Consider the following 20,262-nt stretch of genomic DNA (forward strand, 5'->3'; position numbering starts at 1 on the left):
AATAAATAAAAAAAAATAATAAAGAGAAACAGGATCATAAAAGTGTGAATGCTTTAAAGCTTTCACACGATAACCACACAAATATCTTTTCAAGTTGATCAACCTCAAAATGTACGATGGTGTCGTGGTTAGCACTCTCAGCAAAAACTTTCTGGTAGAAATCTTTGCTCCTTTTTCTGAGGAGTTTGATGTTCTCTTCGTGTTTGTGTGCGTTTCCTCCCACAGTCCAGAAAAAGGCTTCATGGGTTCATTAGTGTCCAGATTGATCTCTACTTTCAGCCGATGAAAGCTCGGTAGGGTCCAGTTACGTGTAACCCTGATGAAGCGGTGATGGAAGATTGAGGGATGATCGACTTCTTGTGAGTGATTTACAGAATCCCATCTTTCACCAGCTAACCAGGTTTTTCTAGAGGTTTTAGAGCAGTCTAAAAGAGAAGAAAATAATATTATTGCATTAGCTGATTTTTAACTTAATTCTGACAAAGATTTGTCTTGATTTTGAGCTCCAGTATTTATGTTCTTTGATATACTGTAACTTTTGAACTGTTAACAAAATCAGTCCAGTAGATTCTAAAGGAGTTTTTACAAAGGAAAATGCATAATTCTGAAAAAATTGCAGAATGTAAAAGTGAAAATATAAATGGTGAACATTATTCATGAGCAGAAAAGAAACCTGATTTATCTTCTGCAGATGGAAAAATCATGGTCCAAGATAATGAAGGGAAAACGTCCTTTGGTTGAATAAAATGTAATCAAGTTCACACAACAGTCAAACTTTAATCATTTTAGTAGCAAATATGTTTAGAAGTTTATATCTACAAACACTGAAACATACAAAGGAAGGCCTGAACAGCAGCAGCAGAATTCAGACATCCCAGCAGAAGGTTTGTGACTTTGGTGTTTTGATCTGAAAAACAACACAAAAGTTTAAAGTTTTGTTTTTTGGAGTCCATTAAATCAGACGACACACGTCTTGTGCTTGGCATTTTAGGGTACTGACTGAAGCATGTTGAGTAAGTTGTGCGTGGGCGCGCTGACTTCCTGCTATGAGGAAAGTCTCTTCCGATGGAGACACTGTGAGGCGTTTCAGATGTGATCTGTGGAAACGCACTGTGATGCGATAACGCTCACACAGTCTACATGATAACAGCTTCTGCCTCGTCATAGTTGAGGCTGATGACAGAAGTTTGCATCCGTGTGCTGCGACTTTGATAAATGACAGAAACACAGTGGAACGTTCAGCTGAGGTAAACTGGAAAAAGCTCAACTGGATGGGAAAAGGTGAAACGGTGAGTGCAAACGTTTTTATTTCCTCCGGTGAATTGTGTGAAACCCCTTCGCTCTGGCTGCAGGTTTGTTTGAAGTTGATCTTTTTCTGTTGGCATAAAAAGAAGTTTTTCTCAACATGATACATCCCTGACATCCATTACAGAAACACGCAGATGGAGTTCTGTGTTTTGAATTAATAAAACAAGGCAGATATATCACTTTCTTCCATTAGGAAAGCCTTTTTGGAGGAGTTTTGAGAGTTTATCTCCCCTGCAGTTTCAAACATGACGCCTACAGCGTAGACTGTATAGAGACATTTGGATGTCCATGCATCCATGGATGAGTTTAGCTTTGCACCAGTTATACATCGACCTTCTTCCTTCCACAGAATCCAGGGCAAACAGCTCCACCTTTTCTGGCATCTTCTCCTTTCTGATAGGGTGCTGAGGGGTTTCTATGCCAACTGTGAGAGGGAAACCAGTCCATTCTGACTCCAAACAGGGCTAAGACCCGTTTGGACATGCAGTGACAGCCCACACAAGCACCAGAGACACACCTGAACACTTAGAAAGTCTTGGATTCACAGAAAAGTTGAGGACACGGTTTTCTGGTTCTGAAATATTTGAATTGGAGTGCCTGCTGATTCACAGTCCTGACACTAAAATCGAATATATTAAAAGATGAATAAAAACAGTTGTTGGTGCTGTTACCTCCTGGTTCAAATCCAAACTGAAACTTTTCTGTGTGGAGTTTGCATGTTCTCCTGGTTTTCTCCAAAAACCTGCTTCACAGGTTATATTAGTATGTCTAAATTGTTGTTGCATGTGTGATCCTGCAACAAACTGGTGACCTGTTCAGGGGGTACCCTGCCTTCACCCAAATAGTGAAAATTCAAACTAACATTTGATAAGAAGGAAAAACAACCAGCAGGCATCTGAACAAATAAGCAAATGAAAGTCCAACAGTGACATTAAGTAAGAGAAATGTGTTTTTTTAGACATGGAAACTCAGTCCTTGCTGTCTTTTTCTGGCTTGCATAATAAAATGTATTTTTTTTGGAGAGAAACAAACATTAACAAACTACTTTGTCTGAATTGTTCCTATTCTAAATAATATTTGGTGCATTTTGGGCTGATTTAATTTGTGTTTTTGAAATGCCAATGCAGTTTTGTCTTTACATCCTCTTAAACTTCACAAACTTCTCATAGACTGTAGAGTATCTCCATACAGCAGGCATGCTTTAGCTGCTCTTTACAGAAATAAAATGTAGAGATCTGTTCATGATTTGCAGAGGAGACCCTTACTGGAGAACTTAACTGTCATAATTAACTTGAAATACAAAGCTTGAATCAAAATAATGAAAATAAATATATTTGCAATCTCTGATCGAGGTGCAACATCCTATTTTGATCAAGTCTGAAACTTCATGCTTGACCTGATTTCTGCAGGTGATCAAACTGGGACATGCCGAATATGTGGCACAAAAATGCATGTGAACATTTCTTTGCAAATTAGTTACATTTATTAAGAAAATGTGCTGTTTTTTTTAATATCTCTGCATGAATTTCACAATAAGTTTTCCTTCAATACCAAAAAAACTGAAGTACTATGTAGGGGTACCGATGTAACATATTGATTAGGTTTCACTTTGTGAAATCAATTACGTCATTTTCACCACTTATTTAAAAAAAAAAAGGTGTCCGAATTGCTTTTAAACTTTAAGACACTAGATGGTCCTGCATTATATAGTTTTTTTTAAGTCAGAGATAAGGGTTGGAATTTGGGTGAACTGGCTCCAGTGGCCCACAACTTCATTTGCCTCGATGCTTCTGTTGTTTCATGTGAGGTGGAAGGAAGAATGACCCCTCCCCAGTTAACCCTTTAAGTCCATGAGCTCCATTGTTCATGTTCTTTAATTTACTGTAACTAATTAGATCAGGCCAAATTAGTTAAAGTTAAAAGTTACAGTATATTAAAGAGTCACCGACGACGCCTCAGGTGTTAAAGAGTTAAATAGTTTGTCTCTCTTCTGCAGCACGGTGTTGAGGTGGAGAGCTGAAAGCCTTTCATACAAGCCACACCCACCAACTATAAGCATGGCGGCAGTAAGCTCCACCTCCCTTCCCGCTGAGGATCCAGTGACACCCCCACCCATGACCACGCCTCCCCGGAAAGCTTCAGTCCGCCTTCAGGAGAGGTGCGTGTTACGCAAAAAAAAACACAAAAATCATTTAGCATCCAAAAAACATGTAAAGAGCCATGATGTATTCCCTACAAATGTGGTCAAACGTGGTCTTTTTGGCTGTCCGGTTGTTGTTCTGGTAGAAATGATCCAGGATAAATGTCTCAAATAGGGCTGGGTTAATGAAATCGATTAATCGATTTAAGCTTGATAGATCAATAATCGATTCATAAAAATATAGATCGATTTAGCACCTAAAGCTAAAGTCCGCTAGCAGCCTAATGCTAACGTTTAATGGAATTTCCCAGCAAGACTCTTAAAGCCAAAACAACCAAAAGTCTAGATGGTTTAACATTTTCGTCTTCAGTTTCAGGCAAAAGATGCCAAACTGGAGGTCAAACTTTACAACTTTTTCGCTGTTGTGCGAATCTTTTAAAATCAATCAGTCATTTTTTTTATTTAAAGGAGAGGCTCCAACCTGTCTTTGCTTTTGGATGTAAGCAATCTGGGCGTGGAAGCGGTGTGTCACGTCTCCACCCCAAAAGAGGTGTGGCTTCAGTTGCTTCACACCTCCTCCAGGCCTCTCACACACGCTCTGCTGCAGGACGCCGCTGCTGACGCGAAGGCTCTGGACGCCGAGTACCAGGTGAAGGGAGCTGAATTCAGTCACTGAATGCACAATTCAGACTCAAATACATCAAGTAAAAACTCCTTCATGCTTTCAGTAGGATCAAAACTTTCAGCTCGCTCAGGAAATTCCTGCTTGTTAAATGGATATTTGAAGATATAATTGAAAGATATAACATTTTAATTATACAACCTTTAAATTTCCATGCAGAAAATGGGCTGTTTTCAGTTGTATTATGTTTGATTTATGGTTTTTAAACAATTAAAATTCAAATGTGATCAAAATTTTAGATCATTCTTTGATTTCTTATGGAAGTCAATGGAGTTTAATGAAATGTTCTGGAGCTAGAGCGATGACATCATCACTTAGAGTGTGAAGAGAGGGTTTTTGAGGACATAAATGTGCTGATTAATTGCCATAACTCCAACACCACATGCCACAGAGCCACGATTTTTCACCAAAACGTAGACATATATGCCTTAAGATTCATAAAATGTCCCTTTCATGAGCCCCAAAACTGAGATATACTTTACTCAACTCTCTTATACCTGTTCATTTGAAATCTGGTGACTGTTTCACATCCCGAATCCTCTCTTTAAGTTGTCTTTGCAAAAACATAACTGACCTTAGAGAGATGAACCAGAATACTTTTAGGCCAGTGGGTTGGGATTTCTGGAAGACTAAAGGGAATTTGATAGCTGAGGAATTTCTGAAGATGTGGACATTTGTTTGACAGGAGTGAAAACTACCATTAAGAAATTAGAGAATTTTTATTTTTTTTATTTTTAACATGTTCCGTCTGATGATGGAGGACAGATATGAAGAAAATAAAGATTAAAATTGCATGTTTTAATATCTCTTTATTCAAATCATTGTGAATCAGGAGCAGACAAAAAAAGCCATTTAAAAAAGATTGCAGGTGTCCAAAAGCCATAATCGACGAACCGCAACCTGTTGATGTTATGCTGGAGGTGTGAGGGGCAGTAAGCTAGCGGGAGAGAGTAACAGACATTCTTTGGCCACAAGGGGTGGGGGGTGAGACAGAGACTGGGGGGGTTCTCCTTATTCGTGGAGATCTCTGGTCCCTAATGCCCACGAAAAAGGAGGGAATACTGTGTTTTCATCTCTACCGTCTGTTTAGATACAAAAATATGATCAATTTTGTGAAAAATTGGTTTTATTTTGAAAATTGACCAGATTTTCTCGTGTGTGTTGACGTAACCTTCTGCCAGGATTGACGCAAATCGCTGGCGGCTAGCACAAAAAATGGACCAGACACTGAAACGATTGTTGGGTTGCGCGAGCCGGCAGCGCAGGGCCCACGGAGGGCCCGCGGAGGGGGCTGTAACAAGTATCCAGGTGCTTGGATGCTCGTGATTTGCTCCAGAAAATTCGAGTATAAATATTCCCGTTGTCCAAGATCGCTGATTCACGATCTTTATAAATATACTAGAGTGTAGTAAAATATTATCTTGGGGCGATGTATTTTTGCCCTGAAATGCAGAATAATGTTGGACTTTAAGATTATGAACTAAAACAAAGCCGAAAGAGCGGCGCTAATGTCGCTGGAAGTAAGCAAACATTCATGTCGATGAAACTTCTGGTTTTCAAATGAAAACTAGTGAGAGCTTTTTTTCTGTTTAAAAATTGAGAATGAAGTTCCTCTCAGTGACAACTTCTGAAAAAAAGGAATTCGCCTTTTCTTATACAGGCTCTGCACCAATATGTAACGCTTAGAACGTAAAATGTTAAAGAACTTTGAGGATAGAAAAGTGTGGAGAACATTTTCAGATTTTGTAGATAAATGATCAAAAACAACAATGATTTTTTATTCTTTTTGCATTTTTCTTTATATTACTGATGGACTTAACCAGAAGGTTGACAAAAACTAAATCAATAACTTAAAATAAAAGATGTTTAAAATGACAAACACCATTTCTTTCTATTGAAATATTTGTGTATTAATCAGTTTTGTCGATTCTGATCTCCCGTTCTAAATAAAGTTGGTGATTTAATACAAATAATTTCAATTTTCCCCCATCCAGTAAATAGACATACACATAGCAGCAAACATTATATTAAGAATTGTGGTTCTATTCGTGAATCGTTGAGCTTGATTTGGGAATCGAATCGGATCGACACCTAAGCAACGATCCACAGCCCTACCGCGGAGGACCCGCGGAGGACCCGCGGAGAACCCGCGGAAGGCCCCATTTGCTTTAACCAATTTAACCCTTTAACACCGGTGACGCTTAAACTTAAAATCTTTAACGTACTGTAACTTTTCAAAACAATTAACGTAATTCTAGCAGATTCTGAAGGAATCTATTGGAATTATGTTGATCATGTTAACAATTTATAAAATTACAGCAAATCAAAGAACATAAACACTTGAGCTCCTGTGTTAAAGGGTTAAAACTGAGGCAAAGAAAAATAAAAACTTCATAAAGCGTATAACTGTCAGGTAATGGATTTACATCGTCGCCGGGGCGAAAAACTTCGCCACTGCACACATCATTTGAAAACAAGCCTCCCCTCCTCCCACGCCGCTTCTTTTTGTGGTCGTCTTGTGCACAAACTGCTGCAGCTGTAACACAGATTGTTTTAGCTGCTTCTAGGATGTTCTTTACATTCTTCAAAGGAAGTATCAGAAAATGTGAAAATATGCAAATGTAACTAATAATGAACTACAATCGTGGAAATATAAAAAAGTTTTAAAAAAAGCGGAAGTAATGCATAAAAAAAAATCTGGAAATAAGCATAAAAACCCACAAAAATAAGAATATTTTATTTATGCTTTATTTTTTAATGATAATGTCTCCATTTTAAAATAGAAATAAATATATATAGTAAAAATCGAGAGGATAAGCCTAATTTCTGTGTTTTTTTTCGCTGTGCATTCTCATAAATGTAAACTTATTCTTCCTATTTTTCTAATTATCTCAGCTTCATTTGATTTGTCAGCTATAAGCACCATCAACTTTAGAGAGAACATAAAGGAAGTGTTTGTGAATTACATGTTCATTTTTCTAAACTGCCCCTTTCTCCTTCACAGAAAATCCCCACAAACTTTGTGAACCCTGCAGACCTCAACGCTCCAGGACACACAATGAAAGACAGATACAAAACCATCCTCCCCAGTCCGTGACTTATCTCTCCGTCGTCCTCTGACAGAAACTGTCCTGCTGTGGTTTTCACTTCTCTACTGTCGTTGCGGTTTGTTGTTTACTGCTCAGACCCTGAGAGCCGTGTGATCTTGAGGAACCCAGAAGAAGATCCAGGACCGGAGCGTTACATCAATGCAAACTACATCAAGGTGAAACTCACACTTTTTTTGTTTTAACTATGTTAGAAAAGCTTTATTCCCTACTTCACTTCAAAAATCTGTTTTGACAAACCACTGCAACAGAACTCCAAATAGGCACAAACTCAAATTACCAAATGCTTTTAATGGAGCCGCCACAGCGTTAATAATGGAAATCAAAGTGTCAGGAGTTTGCACTTCTTAATATCTTAAATCTGCTAATTCAAATCGAGGGATTTTCAGAACAAAACCCCGGTTTCGGTTTGAATGGAAAAAAAAAAAAAAGAGTCAGTTCTCCTCTTTTGGTTCAGTAAATTCTTAAAGTCTGAGTCACAACTGCCCTCGCAGGTGCATATGGACTGTCTGCAGGGGGAAAAATGGGCAAACCTGTACAGGGCACACAGTTAGCCTGCACGTCTCCTTGACTGAATTTAGAAAATGAGACCATCAGAGCGTGAGATCTACAGGCCTCCCAACAGGCACTAAAGCATCACCTGCACAACCCATGCCGGGGGCATTGTCAGTCAGGATCCGGTACCTGCACCTTACGAGATAAACAAGGACATATACAGTCAATGGAACAGTAAAGTGTGCAGGGAGGTGAAAAAAGTCATAAAGGTTTATCTTGAAAAAAAAACCTTGGATAAGCAAAGGATAGTAAATTAAAGAAAATTCAAAGGGATAAAATGACATGAGGCAAAAAAAACAAATCGTTTACAGTAGTCGCCCTGTATTTGTGGGGGTTAGGGACTGGAGGTATCCGCGAATATGCCGACCTCTACCCCTCTAATGCCCCTACAATTGGAGGAGTAGGGAGAAGCCGTAGGTTTAGGAGAAGAACTCGTATTCAAGTCAAGAAAACATGGGAAAAAAAAATGTCATTTGCAATCAGAGAACTGATGTTTATCAGTTAAAACTTGAGATTTCATTATTTTGATGGTTTTTAATTTTATTTTTTTCAAAAAGGATTAATAAAATATGTTTGTACAAAACTTCTGATTAAGTTTGAAGCACACCACATCAGTTAATAGCTTTTTCTTGAATTGTCATTTTAACAGTAACCTATGTGTTATATGGAAAGGTTTTACTGGCTCTATTTTCCCCAGTGAACTACAGTATCATGTTAGTGTTGCTCCTGTATAAAGAAGGACACAGACGACTTTTATCTGAGTCTGTATCTGCTCTGAATGTGCCGTTTGACCTGATCCTCTTCTCTTCTATCTTTGATGTGGTTATTGGTGCTTAACAAGTGGCGAAAGGCCGCTTTCCTTTTATAGAAACTCTCTGATTTTCATCCATAGATTGCATCTCCACTGTTTTTTTTACTGCATGTACTGTGATCAGCTGATTACTCTGAGCTGTTGCCAAAACTTGGAAGAATAAGTAACAAGTCAGTCTTCACTGTTTTTCAGTTATTTCTCCAGGACGTATTTAGAATTGTTACATTGAGTTTAATTTAACTTACATAAAGCAGAGCTAATTGATTGTCCTGCTCCTTTTTGTATGTTTTCGGCAGGTAGAAACTCAGTCCCACTTACAGCGATTTCAGTAATCTTGGTATCCAAACGTTCAGCTTGTTAAGGACATTACTGCTTGTACTTTTTGTATTCATGAACTTTATAGTTTTTTTAAATATTTAGCCAAAAAATGCCCTCATAGAAAATGAATGAGAAAGTATTCAAATCTCTACATTTTTGGTAGAATAGTAACAAGCTTTAAGATATATTTATGGCTATGTTTTCATCTTTCATAGTAATTATTTAAAAGATTCTGAGTTTACCAAATATTTTAGCAACATGCTGTCGTTTGGGGTTAATTTGCTATTTACTGGGCTTGTTTTGTAGGCTAATTTAGAATTAGCCTACAAAACGATCTTGACTAATTCCAACACGGTCGCAGTAAAATGCGTACATATGCCACGACTTTGCACTCTGAAATACCGTGTATAATATACGCCAAACACGCTTTTTGCGTGCATATGATACGCAATGGTAGAGGATAGGTTGTGCCGGCATACAATATACACGCTTTTTAGGTTTCGTTTTGATCACGTGGTCAGAAATCCTCCGGCTCTTTTCTAAATGACGTCGTTCCTGGTTAAGGTTAGGATTACGGTTATGGTTAGGGTTAGAAAAGCAAATTGTTCGTTTGTGGGGCTGTCTGTGATGCTCACGGCTCCACCAGGGGACGTGTCAAACGTGGAAAACAGACTTTAACACGTTTAGGACCGCGCGTATTATATGCACGCAAAAACCGGTTTTGGCGTATATTATACACGGTATTTCCCAAATCGTGGCATATGTACGCATTTTACTGAGACTGGGCTCCTAATTCAGTTTACTGAGGAATTTTTTTGCTATTTTGGAGTTTAGTTAGTAATAAAGCAACATCCTTTTCTGTGAAATCCTCAAAGTTTAAGTCCTCCTCTGCATCCTCCTCTTCTGGTGTGCCACAAGGCTCTGTTTTGGACTTTTACTGTTTATGTTACCTTTGCAGCACATTTTGAGGACTTTTAATGATATTTCTTATCACTTTTATGCTGATGATATTCAGCTTTATGTGTCTTTTAAACCTCAGGATGGTTTTGAAATACAAATTTTATGCAGGTGTCTGGATTTTTCAAGAGTTGGATGAACGACAACTTTCTCCAACTAAATGGTGATAAAACTGAGGTCCTGGTTTGTGCTCTTGACAAATACCATTCCCAGATAGTCCAGTGGCTTTTATATTCTGTTTTTATATTATGTGTTTTACTTGTATTTTATTGTGAAGCACTTTGGGATTTTTATCTTGAGAGGTGATAAATAAATAAAGATTATTATTATTATTATTAAGCAACATGCTAAATATTTTGCTAAATTGGCACATATTTTGAATTTTTAAGTAATTTTACCACAAAAGTTTTCAGAAATGTAGGTCAATCTCAGCGCTCTCTCATAGTACTTAAATGAAATTTCCAGTCTTTTAGCAAATTTAACATTTTGCAAATAGCGTTTGCATTTTCAGTAAATCCCTTCAGCAATTAAAGTCAATTGTGTCACCATTTTCATCAAAAAGCTTTAGCATTTTCAGCGACTACTTTCAGCACAAAGCATTCACACTAGCATTATCACAGGTAATGCAACTTTTCTAGTGACATCCTGGTTTAATCAGTCTGAAATCCATGTGAATAAACTTTCACTACAAACATACCAAAAGAACAATTCTTGCATTATAGGTTTGAGGCATTTATACATTTGAATTTTAAAGAATTGTTGGAGAGATGGCACTCGGGCCTTAAATTACACAGCATAAATTACCCTAAAATGGAAAACTTGCAGTCACTGGAGAAACGCTGCTATAAACTCAATGAGCTAACTAATGAAGTTTCATGTACTTGTGCAAAACTTGATGTTCCTGCAAATATGCATTGTGGTTCTAAAATGCAAAGTAAGATGTAAAAAAAGAAAATGTTCTAGTTTCCAGCGTTGCAATTAGAAAAAAATGAAGATTTATGCCACTACTGTAAATGTTTGAAAGTAGTTCTAATGTGATTAGTGATGGGAAACTGAAACAACTGCTGACTGTGAAGAAAAATAGAACATTTCTTGTGGGTTTCATTAAAAAGACAAACATGTTGATGGTGAGGGTTTGTGTGCTAACGCTTCCACGTAGTGTGGGCGTATGAGAGTGCATGCATGTGCACTTGCTTTAATAACCTAATTGCCAGAGCTGCTGTTTTATGGGGGACCATGCACGGACTTAGATTAAAGATCTTTTTTATGGCTATTGAGGTCAAAGCAAAGATTAAGATTATGTTCTGGTTAATATGTGCCTGCAGAGCGTTAGTGGGACAATGTGTGACCATGCCCATGTGTGTTGAAGTGTCCTTTGGACACCCTGAAGTCCTCATTGCTTGTTTGTGTCTTCTTTAGCAGCTCTGCTATTATGATTGTGAGTAAAAATAGAAATAAATAAATAGAAAAGCGCAATTTAAGTTCACGTAATTTTGCAGAGTGATGATTGTGCATTTTCAAAAAAAAAATGTCCTAACTACAGAAAAAAGCTGATTCCTTTTGTTTATTTAAAGCAATTTTAGCAATAAAACCAGTTATTAATACTTTGATTTAAATTGCTACATGCAAAGTCAAAAGGTCAAATTTGAGGTCAGTGTTTTTCAGTGTTACTCTGAAATCTATAGCTCTATTCAAGAGAATGTTCTGAACTGTTTGACTGTGATAACTTTGTTCTACGTGATGCCTTTTTTATTAGCCGGTGAAATTCATAAGTATGTCTGCTATTTTGATCTCTAACCTCAAGAGGCAGATTTTCTTTTTCCTGAGGATATTTACACTTGGCAGTGGGTACAGTTTATTATTTGATGACAGAAACATGTCTGTAAAGGTTTTGTTTTCTACGCAACGTCAACGATGACAGTTCTGGGAACAAAGAAAGTAAGAAGGTGGAATTACCACAAAGCTGCTTCTTCAAAAAGACATGTTTTAGGATTAAAAAAAGAACTATCGCTGCAGGTTCATTCATAGTTTTAAGTCTTTCTTGGATTCACAACAAACCTGCTAGTTTACTCTGTAAACAGATGAGCGAGTTAGATCTTGTGGTATTACTTAATACAGCTGGAAAAAGGGGAAGTAGAAGAGATAATTGGTTTATGTAAAGTTTGGTTCAAAATTTGTACAAGTAATGTTGGGTTTGGTTTAATACACACGACACAATTTGTCCAACTTAACTCTACATATGGGTAAATGGTAAATATTTTATGCATAAAAGGGTGTGAGTGTGAATCTGTGTGATTATTTCATTCAGTGATATGGAAGGAAATAAGAATTTGTTACTTATTTATCAAGAAATAGGTCCAGCACTAACTTGTTAGAACACACCAAGAGTGTTTGTGTCTCTGTCTTCTTCACAAAACATTTCTATCAAATTTTCAAATGAAAAATACTAGACCCGTACTGCACAGGACACAATAAGTTGATCTTAGTTAGATGACACCATATTTTGGGGATTTTTGCTAGATTGAGAATTGGCCTGCGTGTAGAGAGGAGCTACGGCGGTCATGGTCAGTTCTTAATACAAAAAACATGTATTTGATTTCTATACCTGCTTATTCCGGTTCACAGGAGCCTACCCAGCAACTGCTGACTGAAGGCGTGATTGATCCTGGACCGTTGGCCGGTCCATCATCACAGGGAGGACCATAGAGACAGACGATGACACAAACTCACACATATCTAAAGCCTCTAATGAACCTGTAAAGCGTCTTTTGGGAATATGAGAGAAACGCCACTCAAGGGGAAACTTGAAAACTCTGAACACAGCCAGGATTTGAACTTGAGAGTGCTAACCACCAAGCAGCCTCCCAACAGGCAACAACCACATCAATTCAAACGCATATGTGAGTTGATGGCTTTAAAGTTGGACAACAAAGTAGATTTTTATACATGCAAACAGGTAATTGAGTTAAAACAAAAATACAAAGGATAATAAAAATGTGTGTGTGTGACAGCTCAGCAGACAGAAAGTCAGATAGAAGCCATTGATTTTGTCATCGCATGAGTGAGTTTGACAAGCAGGAAAACCACAGGAAGTGAGGGAGGAAGTGACATGTCCCTGACTCATCTCCCCTCGCTGCCCACGCTTTACTCACAGTCTGGAGCGTGTGTGTGTGTGTGTGTGTGCGCGAGAGTCAAAAGCAGTGGTCTCTAAATGTTGATTTTTAACCAAAAAAAGTTCTAATTTTCCGCTGTATACGTTCAAGGATGTGGAGTGGTTTTAGAGGTATGTAAGAAACAACTGAGCTTCTCTGCACAGATGCACAAAACAAGAACTCTGTTTAAAGAATAAGTCAAAGGTCAAACCTTAAATTCAAATGGTTTCTATTGTTTTTACCTTTGCAGTTCTAAATTATTGGTGCGTTAAAAATATTAAAACGTGTGAACAAGTGGGCAAATATCAGAAAATATGAGGAAATGTGGGAATAAAAATGACTAAAAATACATTACTGGAAATAAAGAACATTGAAAGAAAGTTTCCCTAAACTAGAAGTCTCAAACTGGCGGCCCGCGGGCCATTTGTGGCCCCCCAGTTGATATTTTCCGGCCCCCGCCTTAATATGAAAGTTTATTAAGCAATATCTTCTGCATGTCCACGCTTCTTTGATGATAGCTTTGTGAAGTTTCAGCTTAACGTTTGAAACTTTGCGTCTACTTTTGTCGTTGGATCTGGACGTCAGAAAAGTCCTTAGCAACCGTTGCTAGCGCCGTTAGCCCCCATCGTTTCACAGGACACACAGAAGATTTTGCTTAGTAGTATATAGACATGAACAAAGGTTCAATAAACTTGTTCATTAGACATAGACAATGGACTAAAGATATAGAAAGTAGACGCAAAAACATATTTTTGGCACAAATGGAACTCCATACAGCTCAGCCTCAGCCAGACTCCACCTTCAGTGGACCCAACGTGAATCGAGTTTGAGACCCTTGCCCTAAACAATGAAGGTGATAAAACAGGAAATATATGCAAAGTAAACATAACACTGAAACCAAGAGTGAAGTAAAATGTTTCTAAGGAGAAAACATTTCAAAATAAAACTGTAAATGAAAGTTTCTGTTTCTCTGCCTTGCTCTTATTTTGCTGTCAACAACGAGGAAGCCTGCTAGGACCGATGTCATAAACATGTTTGCTGACATAATGATTGGTTTTGTTGAGTAATCGTGTCACGGTGAATGTCTTGCAGGGCTATAAAGAGGCTCCGAATGCATATATTGCCACTCAGGGGCCGATGGTGCACACCGTTGGAGATTTCTGGGACATGGTGTGGCAGGAGAAGAGCAGCATCATCGTCATGGTTACCAGACTCAAGGAGAATGATGTGGTCAGTCAGTCTGTGACTTCTACATTTTTTTATATTAACCACAGTGAAAACTGGAGAAACACTGAAATAATATGCATTACTTTTTTTTTCTTTTAAGAAATGTGAGCCTTACTGGCCGCTGCCCCGATATGACATAGAGAAGGTGACAGAGGAAAAGATGGAGGAGCATCAGAAGGACGATGAGGAAGAGACCAGACGGTTCAGCAGATTCGTGATCAGACTAAAAGACTGTCAGGAGAAACATGGCTTCACCGTCACCGACATGGAGGTCCAGGTACGACTGGTGTCTGCCTGATGTCTACATGTGAGCTTCAGCTGTGAAACAGCCGCTCGACCTCTGAGTCACAGCTGCCTGCATTAGCCATGTAAAAAATTGTCAACTGACTCCATAAATGGACCTCAGCACAATTTGACATCTGATATTGAAACAGTTTTCTCCAACCCCATTCCTGGTGAGCTTCCGCCCTGCTGGTTTCAGCTAACCCTGCTTCAGTAATTCCTGCTCACCTGGATCAGGTGTGTTCAGTCAATCAGAAACTATGTCCAAGTTCCTTCCCAATTCACTATATAGTGAGTTCGCCATTTTCTAGAGCTGTCCCAATGTACTAAACCAAAATCGAGTGCACTAAAAATTTCCCAGAAGTTTTTGAGAAAAACTAGCGTGCTTTAATTCTCACTACGTTAGCGAATATAGACCACAATGCATTGCGGTTGAACAATTTTTGTGAAAACAAATATGTTTTCTAGTATTTTTTTTTAAAACAATCTATCCCCATTTTTTATCATCAGAACTCAGTGGAGTCACAATTAGACACGTAAAATGTTTACATTTTCACTTTGTGAATTTAATGACGTCATATCCAACATTTAGCAAAACGAAAGAAAAGTGGTGAGTATCGTGTCCGAATTTCTTTAAATTGTCCTGCACTATTTAGTTTTTTAGTATTTAGGTAATAAGGTTGGAATTCGGATATACCAGGGGGGTCAACCTCAATCGCACAAGGGGTCAAAATCCAAAACACACCTTAGCTCACGGGCCAAACAAGATAAACATTTATTGACCTCTCTAAAACTACATTTTTAAAACCATAACTTTATAAGATAATTATGAACTAGATATATAGCACTACCTACGATAATGTTAGTGTGAATGCTGTAAGATGAATTTGGCCGCTGAAGATGCACTAGCATCTGAAGTTGATAGCTGAAACGCTGAAGCTAATAGCTGGCTAAAATATTAGCCTAATAACAGAACAGCTTAAAAAAACTGACAAAAATAAAAACTAGAGAAAAAGCCAAAACAGCTAGCATGTAGCTGAAATATTAACTTAACTCCAAAATAGCCCAAAAAAAAAAAAACCCTTGGTAAATACCAAAATAGTCCAAAAACCTATTAGAATCCCAATTTTTAAAACCGTAACTTAACATTATTATTAATAAAAACAGGCAGGAATATTATTCCAGAATAAATCAACTTAAACCTTAAATAACTTCCAATATTTGATTCTCCATAAAAATACATTTTGTCAAAATTATACAAATTAAAAATGAGTGCACGATAACATCGAGCCATTAATAACAATAAAATAAAATGATCTGGAGGGCCGGATATAATTACCTGGAGGGCCAGATCCGGCCCCCGGGCCGTGACTTTGACACATGTGGGACATACAGTAGCTCTGGTGTCCCAAACGGGCAGACATCTGGTTCCACGTGCAGCAGATGTAGTAGTTCAGAAAGATACGAAGCACAGCTAAAAGTCCACAAAGCTAAATCTGGGTCAGACAGGCAGGGGTCCATCATGAGCGTGGGATCAGAGATGTCAGAGTCCAGGTGAGGGTCAGGACAGGCTGCAGCAATCGGAGATAAAGCAGAATCAGAAACAGAAGATCAGGTCCAGATAGAAACGCTCAGTAATGCAGGCAGAGTGGTACCAACAATACTTCACTCTGAGTGTTGCCATGTATGCTGCTTAAGAAGCAGGTGGGTGATTGTCAGATTGGAACCAGCTGAGCAGAATCCAGGAACTGTGCCCTGGGGCTGCTGGGAGATGTAGTGCAGTCAGTACTCTGGAGAGTGCTCCCGCTGATGGCCAGAGGGGGAGACAGAGTGCTGACTCACTCAATCCAGCTAATCAGCAATTACTGAAGCAGGATTATCTCTAAAACAAGCAGGGTGGTAACTCACGAGGATCAGAGTTGGAGGTCTGAATAAAAACTGTGAAGAATGAAAACTGAAATAAACTATATGGTTAATTACAATAATAAATGTGTGTTTGTACACCTGTGCAGCTGGCCTCAGAGTGTCGTCTCGTCAGACATTATTGGTTCACTTCTTGGCCCGACCACCACATCCCAGAATGCATCACTTCTCTGTTGAGACTGGTGGAGGAGGTGGAAGTTTACCGGAAGTCGCTTGAATCGTCCTTCAGCTCTCAACCGACCTCTGGCCTCCAAGCGGGCCTGGGACCCGTCATTGTTCACTGCAGGTTGGTTTGGAGTCCGTCAGAGTTCTTTGACTTCATGGTGGCAGACGAAGCCTTGATCCAGATCCAGCCATTGGTCCAACGTGTCCTTCATCCTGTTAACGTAATATTACTGCTGTAACTTTCTTTCGCTTCCTCTCCTCGGTTCAGTGCAGGCATCGGCAGGACCGGCTGTTTCATAGCCAGCAGTATCTGCTGTCAGCAGCTCAGAGAAACCGCTCAGGTCGACATCCTCGAGACAGTTTGTAGGCTTCGCCTCGACAGGTAAGACCCTTACTTTCTCTCTAGTTTTCTCTCCCCTTTCTTGTTCTGAAGTAAAAAACAAAACACTGATTGAATGAATATATAAACTAGAGTCGTTGAAATTAACCCTTTAACACCAGAGCTGTGTTCTTTGATTTACTGTAATTATTGAATGCTTATTTAAACTCAATCAGACTTTCAGCAATCATGGTACCAGAATGTTTAGCTTGCTCAGGACATTACTGCTTATAATATATATATGTGTATATATATTCATGTGTTTATTTTTCATAGTAATTAAAAAAATTAGAGTTTAGCTAATATTTTAGCAACATGCAAACGTTTTTAGCTAATTTATATACTGAGGTTTTCAGCTGCTAATTTAGAATGTAGCTTCTATTTTAGCAGCACGCTAACGTTTTTCACTAATTTAGTTTACTGAGGAATTTGAGGCTGTTTTGGAGTTTAGCCAGTGTTTAAACAAAGTCCTAGCTTCCTCCAAGAGAACCTAATCTGGCCTCTACTAAGGTTTTTTTGGGCTAATTTGGAGTTTAGCTCATATTTAAGCAACACACTAATTGCAAAATTAGCATGTATTAGGGATTTTTAAGCAATTTTACTAGACATTTTTCAGGACTTTTGGTCAACTTCAGCGCTCTTTCGTAGTTCTTTCATGAATAGCTTTTGCAATTTTCAGCAAATCCCTTCTGTATCTCCAGCGACAACTTTCAGCAAAAGAGCATTCAAAGTAGCGTTATCACAGTTGATACAAGTGTTTTAGTTTTTTTAATCCCTCAGAATTTACTGGAATTGTGTTGATCGTGTTGAAAAGTTGTTAAAGATTTTGTGTTTAAGCATCACTGGTGACACCTAAGGTGTTAAAGGGTTAAGAAAATAAATGACCCTCCTCTAAAGATGGCTCTTTTGTTTTCTTTAAGAAACTGATGTTTGTTTGTTCGTCTCTCATCCTGTGCAGGGGGGGCATGATCCAGACAGTGGAGCAGTACCAGTTCCTGTATGCCACACTGGCCAAGTACAGCTGCCAGCTGCAGCAAAACCAGGTCTAATACACACACATTCAGCTACATCCAGAGCTAAGTGTTTGTGGCAACAAGAACATTCCAGGTTTCATGTTTGAACAAAGCCTTCCATTAGTGGCTTTTTTAACTTTGCCGATAACTGTGGTTCCTGACAGGAAGTAGTTTTTAAACAATGTTTAAAGTTGTTCTCTGCATTTGACCCATCCCCTGGGGGAGTGGTGAGCTACAGACACAGCCGCGCGCTGAAACCATTTGGTGTTTTTAACCCCCTCTCTCCCAATCTAACCCCTTGAAGCTAAGTGTCAAGCAGGGAGGAATTAGTTGAGTCTTTAGTATGACTCAACTGTGGATTTGAACCAACGACCTTCCAGTCTCAGGGTGGACACTCCTCTAGTAGGCCACTGAGTTTGGTTATTTGACCAAGAGCTTTCAGATTTAAACCCATAGACATATTTAGCTTAATAGGGAGCCCTAAACACAGTAGGAGCGACACTAGAGCAGCGCTGCAGCAGAAGTGGATTGTGAAGGACAGGATCGACGAGGTATTGATTAGAAGGAGCTTTTTAGACGACATTGCTCAGGACTTGAGCAACGATGAGCTGCAGGAGTGTTTCTGTCTGCCAACCAGCACATCTGCATTCTGACGGACCAACAGAGGGCAGCAGACATCTGTCGCCTCATGACACACACATTCACTTTTCCTGTTGTTTTTGTGGCTCCAAAATTTGCTAAAATATTTAAAAGACTTAATCCACATGTTGTGCCCTTTTTCTGGAGTCTAAGGTCACATTTACACCAGATATGGACTTATCTGGGAAAAGAGAGGAATGTCGGTCTGCACTAAAGTAATCAACTCACACTGCTGCAAAGTGTAAATTAAAAAATGATTTAAAATATATAATTACCCAAAGGGTATTATTTTAAAACAAGTAATCCACATTCGAAAAATGACATATTTACAGGAAAAACGGTTTAAAATCTGACTTTATCTTGTGGCTTTTGCTGATTTTAGCAAAGCAAACCTCACACAAATGCATATTTATTTATTTATTGTTTTCCCTTTTTATTGCAGGAGCAAGCTCAGGGCCAGCCTGATCCAGTACAACAGAACCATCAGAACCAAGTGGATCGCTGTGACAAAGTTGAAAGTCCTGATCCAACCCAAGAATTAATGTCTTCTTGGAATGATAACCTCAAGATTTACGCCAGTGATCCAATAAAATAATGTTTTACAGAAAATGTTTTGTTGTATTTAGATGTTAATAGTTATTTATACTGTATTTGCTTCAGCAGCTGACAGGAGTCTCTAAAGAACTGGACCGTAGTTGTTGCTGTGGCCACTAGGTGGCAGCACTGCACCAAAGCTTTCATCATTCTGGGACTGGAACCAGCAGCACTCCTGCTGGGAGTAGTTGCAGCTGGTTTTGCTCATTACCAGGCACATCTGGATGGAAAATCAGAAAATATAGGCAAATATTAAGGGCACAAAGAATAGAATTTTTTTTATTTTATTCAGTTAAATAGGATTAAAACAAGTTTTTGACTGTTAGCTTTTAAAATGAAAATGGAAACAGATCTCAAGCCTCCAAATAGTATTACCACAAAAGATTAGGAAGAAGAAAAGCTTATGAAAAATTAAATGCAGCATTGGTTGTACTGAGTGTGTTATTTAGTGTTTTTGTTTGTGTAGCTGGGCAGCATGTAGAAGTCAAATCTGCAGTAGCTGTCCATAAAATTGTACACTTAATTACCATTTTTTTCTGCTTTAATAGTCAGTCAAAATGTTTTTTTTTTTTTAAACTGGTTATATATCAGACTTTTGATACAAAATGTTTGTGCAACTGTTCGAATGATCTGAAGCCTGTTAAATGTTTTCAACTTTGTTAAAGTGTATTTACCATATGCCATAACACTGCTGAATGTATTGACAATAAAGTTGCTTCTAATCTAAAGTGCTGACTAGAAAAATATTCTTTGCATTCTCGAAATGCATAGGAGCATATTGTTTGCTGTATTTGCAATTTGATACTGATTTTATCTGTTTACCATTAACAATGTTTTTTTGTTCGTTTCTTTTTACATTGAGGTTTTATTAGTGCTTGTCAGATGATCACAAAGGAAACCAGCTTTTTTTCTGTCCATCATGTTGCCCAACTCTCTAGTTTTCTCTGTCTAATTAAAATAATGAATAAGTCAAGGCCCGAGGGCCGGATCCGGCCCTCCAGGCAATTGTA

At 38.4% G+C, this 20,262-nt stretch overlaps 1 protein-coding gene across 4 annotated transcripts in view; it reads left to right on the forward strand.

Annotated features, from left to right (window-relative positions):
• Positions 1-19,980, forward strand: part of LOC112159148 (protein tyrosine phosphatase non-receptor type 7) — a 26,546-nt gene extending 6,566 nt beyond the window's left edge. For 2 of the 4 annotated variants that reach the window (XM_024293044.2, XM_036212888.1), the window contains 10 exons: positions 3,305-3,466; positions 3,917-4,097; positions 7,135-7,219; positions 7,316-7,395; positions 14,123-14,260; positions 14,358-14,534; positions 16,552-16,748; positions 16,896-17,009; positions 17,965-18,049; positions 19,101-19,980. In XM_024293044.2, coding sequence (XP_024148812.1) covers positions 3,366-3,466; positions 3,917-4,097; positions 7,135-7,219; positions 7,316-7,395; positions 14,123-14,260; positions 14,358-14,534; positions 16,552-16,748; positions 16,896-17,009; positions 17,965-18,049; positions 19,101-19,253 — 1,311 coding nt within the window. In that variant the 5' untranslated portion in view covers positions 3,305-3,365 and the 3' untranslated portion in view covers positions 19,254-19,980. Of the gene's footprint in view, positions 1-287; positions 360-1,009; positions 1,290-3,304; positions 3,467-3,916; positions 4,098-7,134; positions 7,220-7,315; positions 7,396-14,122; positions 14,261-14,357; positions 14,535-16,551; positions 16,749-16,895; positions 17,010-17,964; positions 18,050-19,100 lie in introns of those variants that run through there. The other 2 variants (XM_024293043.2, XM_024293045.2) reach the window with 2 other exon arrangements.
• Positions 19,981-20,262: the final 282 nt, after the last annotated feature.

Source organism: Oryzias melastigma, linkage group LG7 (assembly GCF_002922805.2).
Source record: "Oryzias melastigma strain HK-1 linkage group LG7, ASM292280v2, whole genome shotgun sequence".
NCBI classification, from domain to species: Eukaryota; Metazoa; Chordata; class Actinopteri; order Beloniformes; family Adrianichthyidae; genus Oryzias; species Oryzias melastigma.